Genomic DNA, 25,630 nt, shown 5'->3' with positions numbered 1-25,630 from the left:
TTTATCTCCACGGTGATGATGGCAACAATTGCAACCGGGTGCAAGGGGGTTGATGCTTTGGAGAGGGGGTATCGCGGCTGAAGGGTGGGAATGGAGAGGGGGAAGGGATGGAAGAACGGCAGGAAAGAACCCATCATCATAATCCACGGAATTACTCATCCCGTGCTCGACCTCGTTCTGCGTCGAAATTCCATCGATGATTTATTTTTTTTTTTCCTCTTTCTCTCTTTCTTATTTTCTTCTTTATGTTTCACCCGCACCCAACCACCCCCGTATGCTGTGTTTCTAGCAGACTGTCTATCTGCTTACCTTCCCCCTGCGCTACACCATGATATCAGCCCTGTGGATCCGTCCGGATTTTTCCCTTTCCGGACCCTTGCGTACAATGCTTACCGGGGCCATTTTCTTTCTTGCGTTTTTTGCTTTGTTGCGCTGCCCGGGGAAAACACGCGGCCTGCATAAAAATGGCCAATGTCCGTACGTTCCGCTAAAGCGTCCGAAGTGCTGCGCGTAATAAGTTATTTTTACTGTATTTGCATTTGTTCGTACGTTCGCCTCGGACCAGAAGTAGCTGAGTAATGCGCTTAATGCGAGCTTTCAGCGATGAGTGCAGCGATGGTTCGGTTCGCGGTACGTTTGCAGCACAGTTAAGCGTGGCGTGCCGTCGCCGCATGATTGGCTTTTGCTTCAATATTCACAATCGAATTTTCTCCCAATAAAACGCACGGAAACGGCGGTGGTCGGGCATCGTCGGGAGGGGTTTTTTTCAATTATGGCTCACTGTTTGTCTCGTCTGCCTTTTGCCTTACTGAGGCTATAGAGCATCTTGAAAGCAGAGAATGTACTTTCCAATTAATTTAAACTACTCTCGAATCTACTGGATCCAATTTTATTACCTCGCAGTAACAATTATCCACAGTCCAGTCCACAAGACTCGTACCCATCTAACCTCACCTCAAAACATAGCAGGAATATTCTGTCTTAAAAACAGACATTCTCCGAAATGTTTCACATTCCGGACGACTTGCTGCCGAGCACTACTGCTATGCCTCGCTCCACTATTTCCACACGTTATATTCCACACCTTATATCATATGTTTATGTTTATCCCCGGGTCCCTACCGTTGGACACGCAGCATCGTCAGCAGGACATTTGGCAGTACCGCTCGACGAAAACATGGTTCCTCCGTCTTTATCCTCAACCAGTCTCACACACAATACGGTTGGATGGTGGTTCCCGGGCACGACACTTTACGCGTGCGAATGGGTTCTACCATGCGAGCACGAGCACAAAAACCCATGCGAATCACACAATACTTTCAAGTATGCATGCGGGAAAAATTGGAAGTGATAGAGATGGAGGCGAAGCAGTGGTTGAGAAATCCCATGAAACAAAGCCGAAGAATTCCCATGAAACTGGGCAACACACAAATAAGTACGGAAACATTCCACTACCGATGCCTTTCCATTAACGCCTCTTGCCTGCAACACCATCCAGGCACGTAAGATGCATGTTCACGGTCGGGTGACGTACATATATTTTAAGCATTCGGAACATAGCTGGAATTTTAAACTGTCAGTTCCATTTCCAGTTCAGTTTTGCTTTCACTTTTTTTTGAAGGGGGGAGGGAGGGGTTCCTTGGCGTTTACCATTTTCAGCCACTTGATCCACTTCCATTGGGTGTATATTGGGAAGGAAAAGTGCCCTATGTGCTTTGTGCAGCAGTAGCTACCAGCTCGTGGTCCGTTACATAATTATGGTTAATCAATTGGAACCATCCTTTACAAGCTTTGTTGCTTAGCTGTCCTAACCACTGCAAAAGGGGTTTCTTCTTTTATCGTTTTGGCCTGTGAGGTTGTAGCAGTTTCTTGTCCTCGCTCCACTATCCCCACCCCTTTCCATCACCTCAAATGGGGAAATTTATGCCGATTTCCGGTCGGCTTCTGGCACAGTCCAATAAGACTTTTGCGTTCGGGCCACATTCTTCCGGCCGACGGTGTGTTAATTTCGTATTTGACTCACATATCGTACCGGCATCAGTGGTACTTTGGCCGGGGGTTTTGCCCAATACGTGAGCAGGAAAACGGATGTCATCACACCATTGGAAAACCGAAGTACACATCATTTCGTTTCTTTTGTTCGTTTCCTTTTTTTTGGACAATTTTTTCCCCAATTTCCATTGTATCCCTCATCGTGCATTTAAATGCGTCCACGCTTCCAGTCTAAGCTCTCAGTTTTGTACAGATCAGAGCATCTCTTGAAATAGGTACATGAGGTAATAGACATCCCCTTAAAGTCGTCACCAATTTTAAGTTCTCCGCTAATATGTTCAGTGTTGATTCTTAGAACTATCAACACTGATTGGAACACTATCAACACTATATTGGAAAGTGTTCAAGAATTGGACATTGGAAAGGATTGGACAAGAAGGACATTGTCATGAACAGATCCATTCCCAACAGTCAAAAAATAGACCAGTTGTTGTATTTTTTTGTCAAATTAATAGTTCAAATATTGAAACAAGTTTGACGAACTCTAGTTGGTCTACACAGCCCTGAGATCACCAACATCAGGATCTTATTTCTGATACACTAGGAGGAGTTATACAAATTTTTCTAACGCTAATTGGTACTCTTAGTCTCAAGGTCATCAATATTAATATCTGAGTTCTGATTCACAGGTTAGTGTAACGCTTGAAGGAGTTATGGCTGTACTAGATACAGTAGATATAAGCTATGCGAGAGGTATCAACAAGAGGTCATTTACTTACTTACTTACTTCGCGGTCTTGACCTGATGGAGGAGTTCTCTAAACCGCTCATGTATTCAAGCTGGGTTGTCTGGTCTCATTCTCATGACATGACCAACCCACCGGAAACTGGCAATCCGCTGTACGACAGCTCATAGAGCTCGTCATTTTAGCAACTCCTTCATTATCCTTCCACTCTTAAGGGTTAAAACTCCTTCTGAGCATCTTACTCTCGAATGGGGCTGTCAAAATTCTAGTAATACAGCTATCCGTAGTGCTATTTATATTAGTAATTTGTGATTTATTTTAACCATTAATACCTTAACTTCAACAAAATAGCTTTTAGCGAGGATATTCATCACGATCAATTGTTTGAATGGTACTTGAAAAACATAAGAATATTAGCTGAACGTTTATGCTGGGCAAACCACAATTTAGGGGTCGAAAGAAACATGCTCCACTCCGAACCGTAACGTGTCGGGATAGCAAAATTCCCGGTCCCCATTCGTGTGTGGTGTAGCGCAAAAATGTTGGATAATTCGCTGAAATTCCTCACAAAACAAGCAAGCCATGATGGGGCCGGTAGATGACAAAGCCTTGCGGGCAACGGGGAAGCGTTTGCACCGCATTAGATGCGCATCCCAAAAAATTCCTACTGGTCCGTGAAGCGAAGTAGCTTTCGACTTTCGGGACTTTTCCTTTTTTTTTTTTTGTTGGAAAATGTTGCACTGTTTGCTTTCCCGGCATTGCCACCATTATCTCCTCCCAAACCGAGCCCTTACTTCCCAGCGAGTTCCATTCCGATGGAACTAGTGTTTGACCAGTGTACGCAAGCTTTATGACATTTATGTCCTGTGAGGTCTTTTTTTTTATTCCTATATCCTTCAGAAATTAAAGGCCCCCATTGTTATGGTGGATGGCAAACACACTGTTCGCAATGTCAAATCGTAAAGCGAATTGCTTTACACGCTGATGCACACAATTACTCTGCACGTGTGTATCTTGTTGCTTTTTTTTCTATTCTTACGGGATGCCCCCGTGATGGCGACGTCATATAAAATTTTTAGTTCGTTCACTTTTCCAGATAACCAACAATGGGAGGGCGAACGCAAGTAAGCAGTAGCAGCAGCGTTATTAAAACTGACACTGATGTTTCCTTCTCGTCCTATTTTTTTCCATCCTGGAAGTTTTTTCTACAAAGATAAATATTACACACGGCTTGGGATGTCCAATTTGTGCGCTAAACAAATGGCATCCTTTGCTTTTGTGGGTGGAAGAAATTTCACCAAGCACATGAATGAAGGAATGAATGCGCCCGAAAAAGGGCACCCCAGGAAGGCAATCAAACGCACCAAGCGCACCCAGTGAATGAATGCCTTTAGAAATAACCGCAATAAAGCAAAAAAAAACAACAACATCGCAACAGTAAGGCAAACAATGGCGTCCAATGGTTTCGGAACGTACAATACCTCAAACAGTCCCACGGCTGGGAAGTAATTTTTGTAACAAATGTTTCACTCAACGACTCGCTCAATCAGTTTTAGTTTGGTAATTCGTTTTGTGAAGCACACCGGTAAACACCTTCAGAGGTATGGCGCTGCGTGATTCCAGGCTGAAATAGGGCTTTGTCGAACACCTTCAAGGTGTACCGGGAGGTTAATCAATTCTCAATCGCGGCTGGACATTGGCTAGCTCTTCCACCGGATCCACGGGTGTTTGTTGGTGGGCAGTGAGAGGATGAAAAATCGAAAGGCAGTTTATGATTACTGCCGTCGACGATTTTTCACATCCATTTTTCCGCATGAAACATTGCCGAAGTTCATCAAAACAGATGCCAACCCTTGCAGGCAGTTTATATAAATATTGTTCATTGCAACCTGCTGTTCCAGTCGCCCAAAGCATTTGGGTAACGGCACAACAAGGTAGAAACACATCAAATCAAGCTGCCACACAGCGGTAAATATGAAGCATAAATGTACCAACAGGAAGAGAAAAAAAAACATGAAAAATGTAGCAAAGCTTTAACCATAGGCCACTGGAGCCTGTTGTGCGAAGCGATCACAGACAGTACAATGTAACGTACAATTAAAGTTAGGTCATATATTTCAGCCTCGTTGTGTGCACGCATCCACGGTACGGGGGGAAAAAAAACCATCACAGCACACACCAGCAGCAGGTTCGGAGCATTTCCGAGGGGGTTTTGCGTAAGAATTATAGCTGCCAGAATGACCAGCTGAGGCGCGATGATTGATTCGTTCACGTCGACAAAATGGTGGCACTTTCTTTTGCCCACCAGAGAACAAAGTTCCCCCTGAAGAAGAGCACAAAAGAATGGTTGCCTGTAGGAGTTTATGAGCGTACTGTAACTTTACAAGGCGATGCTGCTGGGGGTCGTGCAGTTTTTGTGACCCATATGCCATATCGTCTCTTGAGGTACCAATATCCTACATCAGCACCTCACTGCCACCGCCACTGTAATGGAGCGAAGGTACAATTTACCTTCTAAGAATTCTTTCAAACAACCTACAACTTCTGATTATTGGCGTAACGATCTTCTAAGGCTATGCTGCTATTTCTGATTTACTGAGCTTAATTATACCTCAGTCAGGAAAGTCAGCACAATTCAGAAGCTACAGGAGAACGGTCCGGATGGGATTATGTACCAGTTCTGCCGTGTGGAACAGGTGTTCCTACCAAGTACTCTATCGATCCACCCTAACCTTCAACTACAAGACTCTTGGATCTTATGGAATTACTGGATCTCTGAAGTTCTGATGCCCTCCAGATTCTTCACCATGATGATGTCAGGGATGTCAGGCTCACACATACTGCTGTAATAATCGTATCGTCAACGCTCGATATTTACCTACACGCCATAATTACCTAAGATTAGTAAGAAAAAGCTTGTGCAAACGAGTGAGAGGAACCTGTAATGCTACCTTATTACAGATATGGGAGACCCTGGACGAATTCCTGTCCATAGAGACTTCATATATAAGATAAGAAAGGTAGAGTCGGGTAAAAATACGGAAGAGTCTTCAAAACACCTTTATTTTCATCCCAAAAACCCAACACCTTAACTCGTACCCCTTAACTATGCTGGGGGGCGTTAAAAGGTCCCACTCGGGGCCGATCCATTAGTAGCCTGCAGCGCAGACAGCGCCGCCAGTCCCTGCTGCAGTACAGCCGATCCACACATTTTGTACTGCCAGATCTGCTGGTGCGTCTCCAAACTGGCAGCACACGCATCCAACTGCTGGTTAGCCTCCTCCAGCACGGCCGCGACTGCCGGTGCACTTTCCGCCGGCAGACTGGTGGACCGGTTGGCAAGCACCAGCAATACCGTCGCCTTATGTTGTGCTGCCTGTTCCTCCAACGTTTGTTCGGCCCCGCCTTCGGCAACGCTCGGTGCCTGCGCCTGTAAACGGTGTACTCTAACGTCAGTTGCTGATCGCAAACAATTAGGAAGTGTCGGAATGAGGGAGTCATACCTTTGCAGTGGCCCAAACTGCCACAAAAATGACAGCTAGGGAGAGGATCGTTTTGCCCAACATTTTGTTCCTTTCCTGAGCAGCAAGGCTGCACTATTGGCCCCCGCGCTAGGTGCTTTCGTACTTCAAACTTTACGCTGTGTGCTGATGACAGGTATCCCGCTGTCACACCGCTGTTTACTAAACTTTACTAGCACTTTTAAAAACCCGCACCCCAGATCCCGTAAGCTCACGCTTCCGCTAGTTTTCGTTATCTCGCACCATGCACTGTTCTTTTCGCCTTTGGCCGGCTGCAGTACAGCGCGGTATGTGTGTGTGTTTGGTGTCCGCCGCGAGCTTACTCACCAACTGCCAAGCGTGGGTGGTCTCTCGGGGGGGGGGGGGGAACGGAACCGAAGCGTGAGTTACACGATATCTAAAGTAAGCGAATTAAGATCCGACAGAAGTTCCGAGATAGTTTCCGCGGGGCGAGCAAAAACTTAATTAAACGCCTCGACTTCTTTACTGCTCGTTTATATAGTGGTTTTTGTCATCCCATCTTTACGCCGCTCTACACACACCTCATATCGCGCCCGCCACCTAATTCAGGTGGGGCTAGTCTTTCCAACCGGTTTACACTAGGAATGACGCGTCAGTGCCTCCGAAAGTCCACTGTCACACGTGCCATTGTACGAATCTCATAGACAAGGTGGGGAGTGTGTGTATGCGGATGTGAAAAGGGAACATTAAGCAATGGGAAGAATTCTTCCGCAACCGATAGTAACTCCACCCTTATGCACCCAAGTATCACGGTCCACTCCATGTGACCGTCCCAACACTTGGTCCACATTGGGGCGGTTGTCGCTCTTTGGGAGAAATTGCCTGCGGTGTTATCGCTATCTGTTGTATTAATTATCGTCATGATTTAAACTTTGTCGGTACGCGGTTTATGGCACAAAAGAAATACACCTTACCTTCAACTTTTGATTTGGACGTCTTGTAAGTGAAATGTTAACCTGCTAATTATATCAGTAGACTACAGCTCTCTATAAAGTACACTACTATAAAGTTTTTAAAATCTTTTAGGTGCCTTAGAATATCTCTTACCAAGCAGAAAGTTTAAGGGCTATCAAACATATTTGAAATAAAACTGGACATGATGGTCTATATTCCTCAAGAAAAGCGAATTTCTTTTCTATTATTGTAGTCAAACAGATGCTTGACTTCTTCAGCTTATGATGTGCACATATTATTCTCGTAGCATGTCCGGATAAATATTTTAGCACGCATATCCAAACAAGAGCAGCACTGTTCCTGTTGACAGACGACCTAATGCTTAGTGTGTCCCTTTCATTTATCACTAATCGACTGCAGCGGCTTAGATACAGGTGATCTGTGGGACAAAAAAAAAACTCCCACTGACAACGTAGCAACAGCTCATCAAATAATCAACACCGTGAAAGACGGCAACAAACGGAACGGTGCGGAAGTATCGCCCCGGTAACCGTCAGCGATAATGCGCCCGCAAACATTCTAACGCTCTCGGCATACAACCGAGGGCTAAACGGGCACTTTCCATGGCATCTGATAAACAACTCGGTCCGGGTATATGTATCACCGGTCTGTGAGGTACCGCTGCACATACCTCACCAAACACTCTGCGTGACATAATGAATAGCTCCCTGGCCATTTTTGCCATCATGGCGTTCGCCCTAGCGGTTGCCCAACAGGTAAGTTGTCTGACATCGCCCATCGGCTGACGGGATACCGTTCTAACATACTCTCTTCCTTTAGCCCGACGGATCGGCCCTGGCAGGAGGTGCCGTTGGTGGAAACCCGAACGCGGGCCGACCTTCAACCGGTGGTGGTGGTGGTGCCGGTCCCGTAAATTTGGAGCAGCGTACCGTGGACCAGCAGAACCAATTGCTGGCAACCGCATTCGCCCGCGCCTTTCCGGAAGATACACCTGCCGAATTTCAACCAATGGTGGTAGCACTGTACGTCCGTTGCCAGTCAGAGCTGGACAACTGTGCGGACTTTTTATGGGAAACCCATCTGCTGCGGGAGTACCGCAACTGTGCCATGACGCAACGGCGTCTCTGCACGCAGGAGACGCAAGAACTGCAGGCCCAGCTGCAGGCTATGGCCGATGCGAACAACGAGCAGTTTGAGCTATCCCCGGAGGAGCAGGAACTTTTGGCACAACTTGGTTACTAGAGATGGAAAGATGGACGAAGAATCACTCAACTGAAACAGCCATAAAAAAAGAACAATTGCAATCTAGTCGACAATATTTATTGCACTGCATCAAGCAGTAATTAATAGACTAGTATTCAATATGTTCAATACGAAAGATATTAAAATCAATAACCCACTGTCGAAAGCTTAAAATATACTAAATTTTGTCTATAATTTTTCACATTTTTGTCCCAGAGTTTCTAAATTATTGAAAAAAAAATAAAATTGTCGTAGAAAGTAATCAGAATATGAACAAGTATGCCCTTAGAATCAGAGGTTTTTTTTCGGGTTTTTAATATCATCCGAAAAGAGATTACTCATAATGTTCTGTTTTTCTAACGGTTGCAAAATTCGTTACGAAATTCAATTCGAATCACACATCCCGTGTGCCCATGCGTTCCATCGCTAGGCACCTTCAAATGTCAAACTACCACGAAACGTCAAAACTCGTGCCAGCAGCAACAACAACAAAACAACAAGCCGATAACACAATGGACACGCATTAGCAGGGTGCATTTTCTTTTGTCTCCTAAAACATTCATTAAAATTGTCTATGAAATTTAAAGTGCAATTATGTTAAGTTAAAACCAATTGGCAAGCTGCCGCGAAACTTCATAACGGTTGCTCGTGCCAGCTGCATAACAACAACAAGCTGGTAATACAATGTGCACGCAGTGCGTATTTCCTTTCGCAACCTAAAACAAACATTTATACCGTGTAAGAAACAAAAAGTGCAATAATGTTAAGTTAAAAAAAAAAAACAGCATTCAAAGCCAATGTTAGCCGCCCGTTTATCACGCCCCCCGAACGGTGTGCTGTTAGCAAACCCCTCTGCAGTGTGCGGTAAGAAAGTGAGAAAAAAGCAAATAGAAAAAGTGTGTCCGCGTCGGATGCACTGACTCAGCATTGCAGAGAGAAAGAAAGGGGTTATTACAAGGGGGGTAGAACGGTGAATCAAAATTAGGCCACCGGGTGCATCATTCAACCTTCAACAATTCAATAAACTTTCGTAGCTGCGTCGCAGCGTGGTGATTGAACTATTCGGTAGCGAAACACAGGCGTCACGATGGGCAATCAGCTGGTGGCACTAGCACCATCACAAATCTTCCCCGTGGAACATTACCTCACGGGGACGTTCGAGTTTGAGCTGCAGTTTGAGAAAAGGTAATTTCTAAACCGTTCCGTTTCTGGTGAAAATTGTTAATCTCACTACAATTACGTTACAGCATGGGCAGCACACGATTTATGAAGGTGGCCAAGGTGAAGGTTGATGAAGGTCCAGCGGTGGTGAAGGTGTTTGTGCGGCACGATCCATCCTTACCACTGGAACAACACCTCGACCGTATCGAGTACATCAAGAAGCATCTCGCTAACGCAGTCAACTGTTTACCATTCCAGAAAGTGCTGGTAAATCTATTTTGCTTGCTTATTATCTATATACTGCACCAGCTAGCGAATCCGAATGAATGACACTGAATCTATTGTAAATTTTCATAAATCTCCAAGGAATTCTATTTTCAGAAGCTAAACATATAATACTTATATTCATGATTTCTTAAAAATACATAAATCTTTAAAAAATCATTTAACTATTAAGATTAACCACTTTGAACTATGAAGATCCTTTAAGCACAACAACAATTGGTCCCTACCTTTAATCAGCGTCCCGTTTTTCCCCTCTCACACACAGACGATGGAAAAATCGTGCCTTATCGTGCGGCAGTACGTGAAGCACAGTCTGTACGATCGCGTATCGACCCGCCCGTTCCTAACGCTGATCGAAAAGAAGTGGATCACGTTTCAAATTTTGTGCGCGTTGCACCAGTGCCACAAACAAAAAATTTGCCACGGCGACATCAAGCTGGAAAACATACTGATCACCTCATGGAACTGGGTGCTGCTGTCGGACTTTGCCTCGTTCAAACCAACCTACCTGCCGGAAGACAATCCAGCCGACTATAGCTACTTCTTCGATACGAGCCGCAGGCGTACGTGCTACATCGCACCGGAACGTTTTGTCCGCTCGTCGAGCGGTGAATCGATACAGCCAAAGGATGGACCACTGGTCGGTGACGGGCAGTACTATGCCGGACAGCTGCTGCCCGAGATGGATATCTTTTCTGCCGGTTGTGCACTGCTGGAGCTGTGGACCGAAGGCACGGCACCGTTTGAATTTTCTCAGCTGCTCGCCTACCGCCGCGGTGAGGTGGATCTGGTGCAGAAACATCTGGACGGAATCGAGAACGAACGTTTGCGGGAGCTGGTCGAATCGATGCTTAGCTTAGACGCGCGCGAACGAAAATCAGCCGAACTGTACCTGGACCAGGACCGTGGTAAGCTTTTTCCGGAATATTTCTACTCATTTCTCCAGTCGTATCTGCAGATGTTTTCCACCGTGCCGGTGGTGCCGGCCGATGAGAAAGTTTCCCGCCTGCACAGTGATATTGGGCAGATTATAAAAATTCTCACCGGAAACGAACGCGAACAAACAGTCGAGCCAGAGCTAGAAGCATCGGAACGTGATCGATTATCGCCGGGCAGTGGTCTATCGCGAACGGCCGCTACGAGCCATGAAGCATCCGACGACGATGGGTTGATACTGATCACGAGTGTCGTGACGTCCTGCATCCGCGGGTTAAGCTTTTGCCGATCGAAGCTGCTGTCGCTTGAAATCCTGCAAGCCCTCGCCGAAAACACCACCTCGGAAACGATCCTCGATCGCATTCTGCCCTACATACTGCACCTCGCCCAGGATGCGGCACCCCGGGTGCGTGTCTGTTCACTCAACACACTCACACGCTGTCTGCGTATGGTGCGCAAGCTGCCCCGAAGCGATGCGAACGTATTTCCTGAATACATATTGCCCGCAATCGCCTCGCTCGCCACCGACTGCTCCACGTTCGTGCGCATGACGTACGCAAGAAACATTGCCACACTGGCCGACACCGCGGTTAGCTTTCTCGAGCAGTCACAGCAAAGCTGCACCTCGGAAAACATGCCACCGCCGCATTACGAGACCGAGCTCAGTGCGTTGCACGAGATGTTACACCATACGGTACTGTCACTGCTAACCGACCCACAGTCAGCCGTGAAGCAAACCCTTATGACGTCCGGAATTACGCAGCTGTGCGTGTTCTTCGGTCGGCAGAAAGCGAACGATGTCATCCTGTCGCACATGATCACGTTCCTGAACGATAAGGAAGATCGGAATTTGCGTGGAGCATTTTTCGACTGCATCGTCGGTGTCGCGTCGTACGTTGGGTGGCACTGTGCACCGATGCTGCTGCCACTGCTCCAGCAAGGTCTCACCGATCCGGAGGAGTTCGTCATTGCAAAGGCAATCCATGCCACCACGGTGCTGATCGAGCTCGGTTTGATCCAGAAGCAGGGCACGATCGAGTTTATCGACGAGTGTGCGTGCTATCTCGCCCATCCGAATCTCTGGATCCGGCACGAGGTGGTCGAACTGATTGCGACCGCCGCCCGCATCCTTACTGCAATCGATGTACAGTGCAAGGTGCGACCCGCGATAGCGGCTCATCTGCGTTTTCCGCTCATTGAAATCACCTGTCCGGAGCTGCTGCTCGACTGCTTGCTGCCACCGATACCGCGCAACATCTACGACGCGGTGCTGCGGTACGGGCCCGACATTACGCCACTGGTCGGTGTGCTTTGCGAGCGAAAGATGGCAAGGAATCGCAAGCGCACGACCGAATCGGAACCGGCCCAACCGGTGCAGACACCGAGCAACGATGGGCAGATGGCACCGGCCATACAGCAGCTACTGCGCCGCCTCACCACGGAAGGTTTGACGGAACAGATCGAGGAGCAGCTGCTGGCGATGCGTGCCCATCTGATGAAACTGCACCACTACAAGCTGGCAGAGATCCGGCACTCGCACCAACCGTCCGGACGGATCGTGCTCGAATACTACCCGGACGTGATGGGCGAGGTACAGCTTGCGACCGAATCGACGATTGCCCTTACGAAGGGACCATCGGTAAGGCACGGTACGGGCGGAGGCAGTGGTGGTATGGATGGGCTAACACCCGGGCTACTCGGTGGTGACCTTACTAAACCGCCCGGTGGTGGACGTACATCACGCAAAAGCGAATCGGACAGTGCCCAAGACTGGCAGCATATGCTCAGTGCGATTGATTCGCATTCGCCCTCACCGACATCACCGACTGCTAGCGAACTCACCATGGCAGGTACGGTAATACCAGCCCCGACGGTAGCCGCAACCGGCGCATCCGTACCAATGGCCGCCGTAGCCTCCGCTCTCCCGCCAACCGTGCACCATTCCACACCCACCTCCAGCCTGGTGGAATACAGCCTTCCCGAGCGAACGACCGGCTACCAGGAGCGAATGTCCGACTGTCGGTTGGAAATGGAAGCGTTGGTAGCGAAGTTACGAACCCGGTTCGCCACCTACCAGCGGCAGCGGGAATTACGCGAATCGAACCAAGCGATGCCACCACTGCCGCCAGGTTGGCACCTCACCGGTACGCTTGTTGCCCATCTGGCCGAACATAAGGCCGCCGTTAGCCGGATGGCAGCGCTGAAACCCCACACCGGCTCACTGTTTGCGAGTGCCTCGATCGATGGGACGGTACGGCTGTGGGACTGCAACAAGCTCGATGGCCAGCAGTCGGTGAATCGGTCGAGACAGTCGTATCATGCCAACACACCCCTGCATGCGGTGGCCGCATGTGATGCTGGACAGTCCCTAGCGGTGGCAGGCAAGGACGGTACGCTGTTGCTGCTCAAGATAGACACCAACTCGAGCAAGATGGCACTGCAGCAGGCCCGCCATTTTGAGGCGGATACACGCTATTCGACCACGACCACCGCATCAACCGGTGAGATTGGACCGGACGATGGTCCAGTGGTGGAGATGCATCCCCTCGACCAGGGCGCTCAGAGTGTGATTGTGTACGCGACACTGTACGGCGCGCTTGTCGGTTGGGATATTCGCATGCCGGACTACGCGTGGCGTCTGCAGAGCGATCTACGCAGTGGCGTCATCACCACGTTCTGTATCGATCCGTCCAGCTCGTGGCTGACGGTCGGTACGAGCAGTGGACGGCACGTCTGCTGGGACCTACGCTTTCAGCTCCCGATTGCAGAGATTAAACACCCGCACGATGCCCGCATACGACGCGTTTCGCATCATCCGACGGAATCTTCCTGGCTGGTGTCGGCCTCGCAGGGCAACAGTGAGGTGTACGTGTGGAACATTGAAACCGGCCACCGGCAGCAGGCCTACTGGGCCAGCTCAAGCCCACCGCTCTCAAACAGCAACGCTTCGTCGCACTCGGTCTGTGCGCTGCTGCCCGGTATTAACGATGGCAATCCGTTCCTGCTGACCGGCGGTACCGATCAACGGTTGCGCTACTGGGATCCGGTTAGCATCGAAAACTGTGCACTTGTCGTACCATCAGCACGGGATTACGCACCACTCAACGTTACGTACGAGTGAGTATTACTATGTTTTATTTTCCTCCCAAAAATCGCATTACGCCTTAACCTGGCCTGCATCTTCTACTCCCACAGATCCCGACTAATCGATGGTACCAAAGTAATTTCGGAAATACACTGCAATAACAACAACAGCAATGTGCCGCTAAATAACAATAATACCAATACCAACAGCAACAATAGCAACAATAGTAATAATACTGGTAGCAGTGGTACTGCCGGTAACAATAGCAACACGCAAACCGGCGGTAGCAACATTGGCACTGGTGCCAGCACCGGCACCGGGCCCGGTGAGCGTGGAACCCGTGCGGATGACGATCATCGCGTTGGGCCGGAAATGCCGGCCCACGGTCACAATGACGTTATCAGCGATCTGCTTATGTGCCGCACGGCAAAGCAAACGTTCGTCGCATCCAGCAGCCGGGATGGAGTGATCAAAATCTGGAAGTAAGTAAAACCGTCACGACAGCCGCGCATCCGAATGCCGTTTTACAGGGGAGTATTAGTTATATTTTTGATATTTCTTTTGCTTTTGTTTTTTTGATTATCTATTTTGAGCCCTTCTGTGGCTCACCATCGTGGTTAAACTAGCAGAAACCGTGAAAAGGGAGATATACGGCTCAGCGTGTTCGAAAAAGTTTGTTTATTCTCTGTAGTTTTGTTGAAGGCTCGGAAACATATAACTGAGACTTCAATTCAATGTATCGACTATTGTCGAAGTTACTTCAATGTACTTTTTTTCATTCAATAAGGATAACCAAACCGTATTGCTTATACGGATAGCTTAAACTATCATACAATTCACATTAGTTGTGATACCTTTCCTTCTCCTAGATATTGAGCTCTCTTGCTAACAAGTTTGTTTTTTTCGCATAACGAGCTAATCTGATGTTCTATGAAGATGTTCCCTTCAACGGGCAAAATCTGGCATAATTCGCACTTAGATTTATGGAAATCGTTTTGCTTTATTTTTTGGTTTATTTTTTTTTATCTTGCACCAAAGCAATTTAAAGATATGGTTATAAAGTTGTCAACTTATGTTGTGTGTACAGTTCGAAACCACCCCTAATTGAATATCGGGGGCACTTTCTCCTTGATTCGAGCTTCTGAGTGTATATCTCCCGATAGTTATTCATTATTACGAAACAGATCATGTTATCTCGGATGCACCACAAACCAATAGCATTGCATTTTGTTTGTGTTGGCGATTTTATTTGTTGTTGTGTACAAATCGCTAACGCGAACAATTTCGAGCCTTATTGTGTGGGTGCATCCTGTCCTCAGCTTAGGTTCTGCACGAACCATTATACATTATTATTCCGCGTACGAGTAATTGTTTTGCTTTTGTGATTAGAAAACAGCCGTAAGCTGTTTGTTTTGCTATATTCTGCTATCGTGTTATAGGCTATGTCTATTAAAAATGAAACCCATCTTTGCTCTTATTGCGATGAATCACGCATCGCTAGTGCATAAGGATTTTGTGAGAAGACTTTTGTTGTCTGAAAATTTCCTCAAGAATAATATCACAGACATGAGATGAGAAGAGTCGGTGCGAAATTAATGGTAGAAGGGTCTTCGATAAGACAAAATCGGTGTGATGAGGATCTGGATTAGCTTTATGCTTCTCAAGCATACGAAAAAGTTTAAACGAACCAACTTCGGATAGATTTGCTAGCCAAGAAACTGGGCAAATCATGCTACACAGTAGACAAAACAGGCGGTGGTACCCAACGCTATGCTACCGATGAAACAGTAAACAAGAATATTTGCAAACATTCCCATCATCTTCACGCTCACGGTTCTGTGGTACGATTAACAATTCAAGACGGTGCGCATACGGCGGGATATGTTATTACCCAATCAATCAGTATGCAGCGGACGCGTGCCTTTCGCTGTCGCGTGTTGCGTCACAACCCATACCCCACACCTCCGTGCGCATCCGAGATCACAGAGAAGGGCATTTCATGTTGCCTTCCTGTCATCCGGACCCGGTGGCGTGTAGAATTGTCTTTGCAAAGAACGGGCCGGGGGGGGGGGGGGGGGATTCTACTCTTTGCCGCGGCAGAATTTATAGGCCGTTAGGCAGCGTGCGGCTACAGGTCGTGAATCATAATGGTCTGGTTCTGACGGGCCGCGTTATGTGCCGGGAATGTCCGGCAGACACGGGGATTTTAGGATTGTAAGATTCCCTATTCTGGCGCGTCCCGGGAACTACCCAAGGTACGTGTGTCTTGAGGTTCTTCGCGACATGTGCTTGATTGCGCATGCCAATCAACACACACCTCGGTGCCGATGCATCGGTTTTTGCTTGGGCAACTCTTCCGCTGTTGACACAACCTTGACCGACCTGGGCCGATCTAATGGCGTCTGAGATGGCGCGAGAACACTCGCACTTATCACGCTCCTCCAAAGATCACCCTGTGCAGATGTCAAGTCTCAGCCACGCACCACCTGATACCGTCCTAGAACCGTGCGCGTGTGGCACCTTTCCCAAATCTCCCAAGCCCCATTAATTACTGGTGCTGGCGCGTAAATGCCGATCGTTAGCAGTTGCCTGCGATCTCATCTTACGCTGCACGCGGTTGGCGCGTCTGGTGCCACCCCGCAACTGTCGCAGCCCGGTGTAATAAAAATGGCCCCTACATAGTGTGTCGTTAGCCCGAAAAGGAGATCGGTAATTATGAACGTAACGCCCTCCGTCACCGTTGGGCTTTAATGAAGGGATTTACTTTGCGCTCCCTCGGTTATGGGCGAGGCGAGGTTTAGGTGTGCATTACCAGGTTCTGGTTTTTCTCGCCCACTGGTGCGGTACCTTTGTTGTGATGTGTGTGTTCGCCTTTTTTTTTCGTCTTCTTCCACCGCTTATTACCATAACCTCGATGGAGTCCGTTGGTCTAGTTGCGACGGTCGAAGGACCACGTTCCTGCACCGGGCTCGTCTGACGCTGACTTAGATCTTCCCAAAAAAAAAAAAAGCCGTGCAGTAGATGCTGGAATATGGTGACCTCCGCCATTAAGACAAGACGCACCCAAGAACCACCTCGCGTGTCGGGAGTCGGCACGATGTGGTAGGCACTATTAGAATGTACGTTACGCGGCGGGCTTTAATGCGGTTTTACAATGCAACCCCCGAGGGGCTCGTACCGACTCGGCTGTGACCGGTAGCACCGGTATCGTAGACACCGTGCGGGACGACCTAACCATAAAGCCTGATCCACGTTACGGGGAACGCATGAGCATTAGCTAACGAATTGCGAACCGGTTTCCGTTTTGATTTATTTATTCTTCGTTTTTTTTCCTCCTCGTTTTTTTTTTTTTTTGTTAATACACGCTCACAATGATTCGTGCACGTGCGAGTGCGCCCTTTCGCTTGGGCATCGGCAGCCCGGGTACGGTGGCATAGGCGATATACTAGTTTAGCCTCACCGTGGCCCTCCTTCGCGCCGGTTACGCTATTTTTAGACCCGCCCGGTACCGAAAAGGGCGAAAGGAAAATCGCTCGGGGCCCGCGCTGGTAATGCTGAACGCTTACGGAGCTGCCTTCAGCGACCGCACTGTGGGCATGATGGGGCATTACTTGGGACGCCACTTCTTGACATGTCGCAGCATCGCACTATCAGCAGGTCAGAGGGTGATGCGCACCGAAAACGGTGACCGTGAAACAGCTGGTCGTACGTTCAACCGTCCAACGGCGATGGAGAGCAGTATCTGTGATCCGTGATCTGTTATTCGGTGCGATTGTTTTATTTATTAACCGCTGGTAGCAAAAGTCAAGGACCGGTCACTCAGTGCTCCCTGGAACTCTCTGGAAGTGGTTTGAAAACGGCAAAACATAAGCACCACTCGGAAGTCATCAGCAAAATAGCGTGACCAAAACGCGGTAACAGCGTGCGTGCAATGCGACTCATTTTTCGGATGTTTAGTGCCAGAGGGGGGAGGGGGGGGGGGGGGTCCTTTCCGAGTTCCCACAACTGGACCGCGGCCCGCGAACCATGCACCGCCTGTGTTTATCGCCTGTTCCGGTTGGAAAGATTTCCCCCCGGTGGGGGAAGAACACCGAACACTGTTGGCGTGTGTGGAATCCCTTTCTCTTTTGCTTCGGGCCGCGTGTTATCATTTCCGGCGGAGAGCCGAGATGCAACGGTTTCAAGGGCAGGTTGTTGAACATTACCGTCTGCTTATCACTCTCCTCGTCCATCAACAAACCATCTTCATGGTGGACTTTATGTGTTTTGTTGTTTATGTTTTTGTGTGTGTGTGTGTGTGATGTTTATGTTGTTCGGATTTGTTGTTTTCAACGCCAGTTACAATCACCCGTGTTGTGCTCGGCTTGCTGTCTTAGCAATAGTTTCAAGGGTGGAGCAATTCAATAGACTCACAACAAGAATGGACATTCCCTCCAGATATTGGGAGTTTGAAATTAAGAATTCTAGCAGTTGAAAGATTTATTTAAGTATAAATCATTCCTACAAGTAGAGGTCACGTAGAGATCTTGGAATATCCCAGATATCCTTCAGTAATTCCACAATACACGACTCATCAACACGCTAGATCTGGGTCCCAATCTCATCCGGAAAATGTACTTCTTACGAGAGAAGAAGGAAGATGCATTTAAGTATGAATCATTCCTACAAGTAGAGGTCTCGGAGAGATCTTGGAATATCTCAGATATCCTTCAGTAATTCATTCCTACAAGTAGAATCATTCCTACAAGTAGAGGTCACGTAGAGATCTTGGAATATCTCAGATATCCTTCAGTAATTCCACACTGCACAACTCATCAACACGCTAGATCTGGGTCCAAATCTCAACTGGACAATCTACTTCTCCTGATGAGTCGAGTTGAGAAGTCACACAAAAGTTGAGGTGTAACCTCATAAAAGTACCTGACGGCACTATCAACGCACCTGTTCCAGTGAGATGATAGGCAGGTGTGCTTGGAGGAATCTTTGTAAGGCAGTACATTCTCCTATATTCACCTTACCGATTGCTAAGAGCATAGCTTCCACTAAGATCTCACATTGTCCGGGGTGTTACATCTTAAAAACTCTGCCACATCGAAGAAGTCGCCGAAGGTATCGCCAAAAACTGCCTTTCCTTCTCCAGTCTGATCCGCAACACCAGAAACCCTTTTTACAAACAAACGCCATTAGTGTGCTGGAACTGGAAGAAAAAGCTATCCGGACAACAAAAAAAGGAAAATGGCAAACCCAAGAGCAACAAACGGTGGGGTTCCAGCAAAGGGGGGGCACATTATGGCGAACGAATGAAATGGCATTCCGCGCGTACGGGCCCCCCGCCGTGTGTGCGATGCAACCAACGGTGCATTTCCTCATGCCACTCTGTGTGTGTGTGTGTGGATGTGTTTACACTGGTCTTGGGTCCGTGCGGTCTCCCACCGCGTCCCTGTTTGCCGACACGCCATTTCCTCGTGAACCAGCTTGCGGGGCCAGTGCCAGTTTCGGTTGGTGGCTGGTTTGGCACGGAACCCTTTATTTCTGCCGATTGCGTTGATGGATTAAGGTACGCTCGCTCGCGGGTATTTTGTGTGTGTAGCGGCTCCGGAATCAAACCATCTTGGCTGCGGTAGCTTCGAACGCGTATCAAAAACACAGACGTGTGGGTGAACTTGTGTTCAAGAATCCTCACCTCAATGGTGAAGAGATAGAACCTGATCGAGGAGTGCGGAAGTGAAGAATACAACTTCCGGGACAGGTCGATGCAGGTGTGGCTCTGCATCCCAGAAGTCGAAGAGAGCCGTGCTCTAGAGAACAGCTGACTGGAGGATTAAAAACAAAGCGAAAATGGCATGCCGCAGAGATGAGATAGAACCAGTATGAGAAGGATAGAATTAATAAAAAAAAAATAACCTGACCCTAACGGCGTCTCTGCACCGGGTGTGGCGGTGACGTACCTCTGGGGAAGTGCGTCGGGTAACTCCCTGGTCACTGCACTGTTCGCGGCTCAAGGTCATTGCGACCGCAAATCGTCACGACACGCAAGAAACAAGAGCAACGTCTGATGCTGTGACGCACCTCACTGGTCAAGCGTGCGCGAGCTCGGTGCCCCAAAAGGATCGTGCCGGGATTCTCCACCGCGCGGTCTCCAAATTCTGCTGCGAGCGTAAGCGAGAGCACCGCACCACCAACCAGCCAGCCGCGGAGAGAGGGAGAGCGAGCGTGTTTGTGTTGTGATAGAGAGAGGCATCCACCTGATCATCACATCCCTATAAAAGCTCACCGCCAGTACGGTGCATTCGTGCAGAGTAACGTCTATAGTTCGTGCGATTAGAAGAACAAACTGCGGTAGACTGTGAACCCAAGCTACCCGACGCTGCATTCAGAACGATTTGCTGTGTGACGAAAGCGGTCAAAAACAAGGTGTGAAAATCAGTTTTACTACACATTCACCATCCCGTGCCGCTGCCGTTTGTGTGTTCGTACTGCAATCAAAGCGATTTCAAATTAAGCGCCCTTCGAGTTTTTTACGGCTTCTGTGTTTTCTGCTCGTTTTGACGATCAACCGCCAGATCAACCGCAAAAAATATAAAAACAAAACTTTGCTCGGATGTTTAGCGTGCGGCTGTGATTTAAGAGGAAAAAAAAACAATACGATATAGCAATTCGTCGTCGTGCACAGGTGTGTGAGTTGTACTGCCTTCCATCGACAACGGTCGTGAACCAAGGGTGTGTAACCGTAACTGACAAGCCTCCGTACGGTGCCGCTGCTAGTGTTAATCGGAAGGTCGGAACTACGTCTATATCCACACAATGTACACGGTCACCTCAGTCAGGAGGTTGGTGGTGATGGCCATGCTGGCCGTACTGGTGACACTACTGCAGTGGCCCACACCCTGCCAATCGTCACCGGTGATGCTCGACAAGCTGTTCGGGTTTGCCGCCTATCAACCGACCTACTCCGGCGGCGGTTACGGTGGCAACCAGTACGGTTACTATGGTGGAGGCGGTGGTAGCAGCAGTACCGGCACCGGGTTCGGTGGTCATCACCGTGCGACCGCCACCTCCGGCCACAAGCGGCAGGCGAAAGGACGCGACTACAAGGACATCTGCCGGGTGGTGAACCCGGCACCGTACGCCCTGCCCGGGAGGGCACCATACCCAGCGGCACCATTCTGCCCATACTAGTGCGTTAGAATAGGAGTTTGGGGATGGCGCCCGAAGAGCGATAAGGAAGAAAGTAATATGATTTACGATTAGATAAGATAGTTTATAAAGCCTGGATGAACCAAGTTTGCCTGCGGAAGCATGGTAAACAAAGCTAGATGTACTTACGCCTCCCCCACAAAACCGCCCAACTCGAAACCGCAAGATGTCGTTAAAGGATGAAGCATTTTAACTGCTACACTTGTGCGAATGAAGTGTGCGAATCTTTTGCTGCTTCCATTTTAAAAATCTTTGCAATAAACAGAGGCAGCTGTTACTGAACTTTATGTTTCAGAGGAATACAAAGTAACTTTAGAATGAAACGTAAAATTTGAAAGAAAACGTCGTTCCGAGGGTTTAAACCCTGTACGTTTCAACAAAGCGATAAGAAACTAGAACACTGAAAGAAAAAGAGTTAGCGTTATTGTTTTGCAACAGATAGTACGGCGTACGGCGAATGCAAATGGCGACCAAATAAAGGCGGTGCATTACGAATGTTACCGACAATCATTTCAATCTTCGAGAGTTTTTGAGAGTAGGGTAGACCTGTTGGAGCTAAAAACCCGTACAAATTTAATGAAAAACTTAAGATTCAGGCTTACCGATATCCTATAAAAACATATACAAACAGTAGCAAGAGCTGGTAAAAGGTGAAAAAAGCTCTGGGCCACAGCATCTTCAGGGTAGGCTCTTGGATAGGTCCCCTTCCTCAAGGCCACGAAGATTTTTATTACCAGATTAGACGAGGTGTTTAGAAAACCCTCAGGATATAAAACTTGGCTTGTGTTGCGACGTTCCTTTCGATAATGTGATCATCATTTGATCACCTCAAGATCGAGTTTATGTAGAGTTTTTACTCATCGTACGTTTGAATTCCAGGTACTAGAGCGATGTTCTCCAGTGCAAAAACAGGTGCATCTCTATTAAACACAGAAACACACACATAAAGTCGCTTATTTGTTTGTTCTATATTTTCGCATCCTTCGGTCAAATGAGAAAAGGCACGTGCAATATCACTTAAGCTTAGCTAAACTTTAGTTATACTTGAAATGAGAATACATCGAGTTAATTTATTTCGTTTAAAGACGGATGTATAGTTTTAAAAAACTTTCTACGATGCATTCTAATATCGCAAATAGGCGTAGCAAAGAGGGGGGAAAGGGTATATAAAGGCATCGCCCACAGAAAACCCCGTCTTGTTTGTTTTCTTTATCACAGTTGATGAGAGAAACATTAGAAAGAGAGTTTTTACACCACATCGGCGAAGACATTCGACCAGATTTCTCTTCATCGTGTTCGGCCGGTTGACCTTACTCGCACAAACAATCGCACGGCAACTTGGGCATTTTGTTGGCCGGCCACGGCAGATAGCCGGCGGTCTTAAACACCCAGTAGTCGTACGACACCTTGCAGACGAGGGCCATCAGCAGCAGTATCTCGGTCGTTATCAGGTAGTAGATGTAGTCGGTCCAGTCGTGCTGGGACTGGCACAGTTTGCTCTCCTGTATCGTCACCAGCTGCGGCAGGTTGGTGTTGCCCTCGCAGAAGATGTTCTCGTGGTCGGGTACCTGTGCCTTGCGGCTGAGCAGCCAATTTTTGAACCCCTTCGCCGCGTTACAGTCGCACGTCATCGGGTTACCCTCGAGGAAGATGTATGAACCAAGATCGAGCGATTTGGTGAAGATGTACGATTGGACGGTCTTTAGCTTGTTGCGCCGGATCGAGAAGAGCGTGAAGCGGGAGATAAAATCCATACCCTCCAGATCGCTCAGCGAGCTGATTTGGTTGTCGTCCGCGTGCAAACGGAGCAGTGACTGGTACGGCGGTGTATTTAACGCCTCCAGGCTGGTTATCTACGGTGGAGTGGTGAAATGGTTAGAAAAACTCACAAAAAAACGTTAATATCTTACAAGGAACGCAGTAATTTACATTGTTGTTGGAGATGTTGAGCGTTACCGTACCGGCCGGTAGTCGATCGGGGAACTTGGTCAGCCCGAGCCCGGTACAGGCGACACGCGTGGTGATCGTTTTACGCTCCGTATTATTCAGATCGAAGTTTAACCGGTCCAGTTCACAAGTACAGTTTTCCGGACATTCATCCTGCACGCGCTGGATCGTTTCGAGCTGATGCAGCGGCAAACTGTCCGTCGAGTTAAACCAGTTGAAGGTGCGATTCGTTAGGCAGAAGGTTGATTCCGGATCCTTAAACTTGACACCACTTTTAAGCGATTCCAGCAACGATTTGCACAGCATCCCAACGTTACCACTGTGGGATGGGAAAAATTAGCTAAGACGGACAACTAGCAAACCGGACAAACCTACCGTATATCGAGCCGGAACTTTCCGTTCGTGGACGGTATGGTGGACAGATTGTTGTACGATAGATCGAGCATGGTGAGGTTACGCAATTCGCGAAAGGCGCGTGGCTCAATCTCGCTAATGTTGTTGTTGGACACATTAAGGCAGACGGGCGATGAGAACCGCGCAAACGATGTGCTGATGCGTTGTATCGTACCGTCGGTAATGGCGAGCGATAGTAGCGTCTTGATGTACCGATTCGACACATTCAGTGCCAGCTCGCGCACGGTCACATTGCGCATATGGAGATACTTCCAGCTGGCCGTTTCCGGTGCGTTCGTAACACACCCGATCGCTTTGTTAATGTCGGTTACGTTGCAACAGTACAGGGCGGCCGGTACGAGTGGATCGATACTACACTCACAATCGCCACTCCTTCTTTCCGCGCAGAGTTCGGGTTGCGCGTGATAGCATTCAATCGGTGGTGTGGCTGGAACGGTACGCGAATTACTTGATGTGGAGGTGGCTGGGGGAACACCAACAGCGTTCGGTGCGCTAGTGGAAGTAGTCGTAGTGGACGTTTGGGTCGTGATCGTACTCGACGTACTGGACGTTGTGGTCTGTGGCACGGTGGATGAGGTCGTAGCCGCGATCGTACTGGTGCTAGTAGTTGATCCTCCGCTTGAGGCCACGGTCACACCAGACCCACCGATCGGTACGGAAGATGAGACCGGTGAGCTACTGGATGCCATCGGTACCGTAGCAGATGGTTCTGTAGCTCCATTGCCGTCACTTCCCGGTTGGTTGTCGACATTGGGCAGATTGGTAGGTTTCGAAACACCTGTCGCACCTTCGCGAATACCGACGGGAATTGGTGGCTCACCAACGGCCGTATGCATCGGAGTCGTCTGGTCAGCTATCTGGGACAGTAGTGGAGGTATATCGGTGTACAACACATTTGAACCAGCAACATTATCACCGACAATGCGGCCTGCAACAAGCAGTGCCCATTCTGGAACGATACCACCTAGCACAACCAGCAAAAGGGCGACATTTCTTCGCATGTATCCCATCACAGGTGTCTAAAATGGTTAAAAGGATAATTAAAACCAAATTCTATTCATACCATTTTAACGTAAGCTGGACTAACTTTTCAGTTCACAACTTTTAAAGTTCAACAAAAGCCAAAAATCTCATTCCAAAACTTGTTATATTGAAGCGTTTAAGATTAAAAAATCCTCAAAGGTCTATAAATCACTGAGGATTCAGAACTAAAAATATATGTGCCGATAAAATAACCAGAGTACTACTAGCAATTCGATTGATTAGGTCAATTGAACAAAATTAGTTTCACCAGTAACTATCCTAGTTTATGATTCTCAGATTAATATAAAGAGGGATGCATGAATTCATAGATTAACGTAAGTGGGAACGTTTCCCACCATTATTATAAAAGTGTCATATTCTCGGGGAGAAAAACTGTTTGCGTACACCTCGAAGTTTTATTGCGTGGCCCTATAACCGGACCGTTGTAGCTAATAAAATAATAAATAACACGTTCCTTGCTAATAACGGTTAGTTGTATAATAACTGCCGACTGACACCATTATCGTTTTCGTCTGTTTGCCATTACTAGTAGTAAATTACGATCGTTCAGGCAATATAAAAAAAGGGTTCAATGCACACCTTTATTTATCCTGCAATTAGCGCTGCACTAGTGAGCGTGAAAAAGCCAAATCGACGCGTTGTCGCGTGCCAATTTGTCGCATCTGCACGCGCGCTAACTGATGCTAATTTTACTACCAATCGCAAAACGATTATAGTACCGTTTTATCACCAATTTCTTACCGTAAACAGATGAACAGATGAAAACAAACAGAGCAGAGAAGCGTGTGTTTGTTGCTGTGGGAACAATTCGTTTGCCGGTAGTGGCTCCGAAAAAACGGATACTTTCTAATGCTGCATCACAGTCGGAAGTAGTAGCAACAAGGTGAGCGAAACGGAACGAATGACGATGTCATATTACAGGCCGAGCTAAAAATGGATAACGCGATACCATTAGTTTGCCATAGAGAGAGTTCTCGAACAGAAACATTCTCTTTGTTCAAAGCTACCTTTTGCATTTCTTTTACTTACTACTTCTGCCGGATGTATTTAAAAGATAAGATGAGTTCTGTCGTATCGGCAAAACAGGTTGCTTTGATTGAAGTCTCAGTGTTTATTTTTTGATCA

General features: G+C 47.9%; 5 protein-coding genes across 5 annotated transcripts; 3 read left to right on the top strand and 2 right to left on the bottom strand.

Annotated features, from left to right (window-relative positions):
• Positions 1 to 5,858: 5,858 nt before the first annotated feature.
• Positions 5,859 to 6,303, bottom strand: LOC128712996 (uncharacterized). The gene is made up of 2 exons (XM_053807864.1): positions 6,241 to 6,303; positions 5,859 to 6,167 (listed from the first exon to the last, which is right to left on the bottom strand). The coding sequence occupies exons 1-2, from the start codon at positions 6,301 to 6,303 to the stop codon at positions 5,859 to 5,861; spliced, it is 372 nt and encodes a 123-aa protein (XP_053663839.1).
• A 1,586-nt stretch (positions 6,304 to 7,889) lies between these two features.
• Positions 7,890 to 8,436, top strand: LOC128712296 (uncharacterized). The gene is made up of 2 exons (XM_053807195.1): positions 7,890 to 7,949; positions 8,014 to 8,436. Exons 1-2 carry the CDS (start codon positions 7,890 to 7,892, stop codon positions 8,434 to 8,436), a joined length of 483 nt encoding a protein of 160 aa, XP_053663170.1.
• A 1,087-nt stretch (positions 8,437 to 9,523) lies between these two features.
• On the top strand, positions 9,524 to 14,389 carry LOC128719694 (phosphoinositide 3-kinase regulatory subunit 4). The gene is made up of 7 exons (XM_053813325.1): positions 9,524 to 9,621; positions 9,684 to 9,864; positions 10,148 to 10,976; positions 11,034 to 12,436; positions 12,596 to 13,908; positions 13,984 to 14,050; positions 14,192 to 14,389. The coding sequence occupies exons 1-7, from the start codon at positions 9,524 to 9,526 to the stop codon at positions 14,387 to 14,389; spliced, it is 4,089 nt and encodes a 1,362-aa protein (XP_053669300.1).
• A 6,315-nt stretch (positions 14,390 to 20,704) lies between these two features.
• LOC128712436 (uncharacterized) lies at positions 20,705 to 21,082 on the top strand. The gene has a single exon (XM_053807332.1). It carries the CDS (start codon positions 20,708 to 20,710, stop codon positions 21,080 to 21,082), a length of 375 nt encoding a protein of 124 aa, XP_053663307.1. The 5' UTR covers positions 20,705 to 20,707.
• A 1,328-nt stretch (positions 21,083 to 22,410) lies between these two features.
• On the bottom strand, positions 22,411 to 24,471 carry LOC128708923 (protein halfway). The gene is made up of 3 exons (XM_053803907.1): positions 23,423 to 24,471; positions 23,030 to 23,366; positions 22,411 to 22,953 (listed from the first exon to the last, which is right to left on the bottom strand). Exons 1-3 carry the CDS (start codon positions 24,469 to 24,471, stop codon positions 22,411 to 22,413), a joined length of 1,929 nt encoding a protein of 642 aa, XP_053659882.1.
• Between the last annotated feature and the right edge of the window lie 1,159 nt (positions 24,472 to 25,630).

Source organism: Anopheles marshallii, chromosome X (genome assembly GCF_943734725.1).
Source record: "Anopheles marshallii chromosome X, idAnoMarsDA_429_01, whole genome shotgun sequence".
In the NCBI taxonomy this organism is placed as follows: Eukaryota; Metazoa; Arthropoda; class Insecta; order Diptera; family Culicidae; genus Anopheles; species Anopheles marshallii.
The sequence above is the reverse complement of the archived record's forward strand: the minus strand, read 5'-3'. Positions and strand labels throughout refer to the sequence as shown.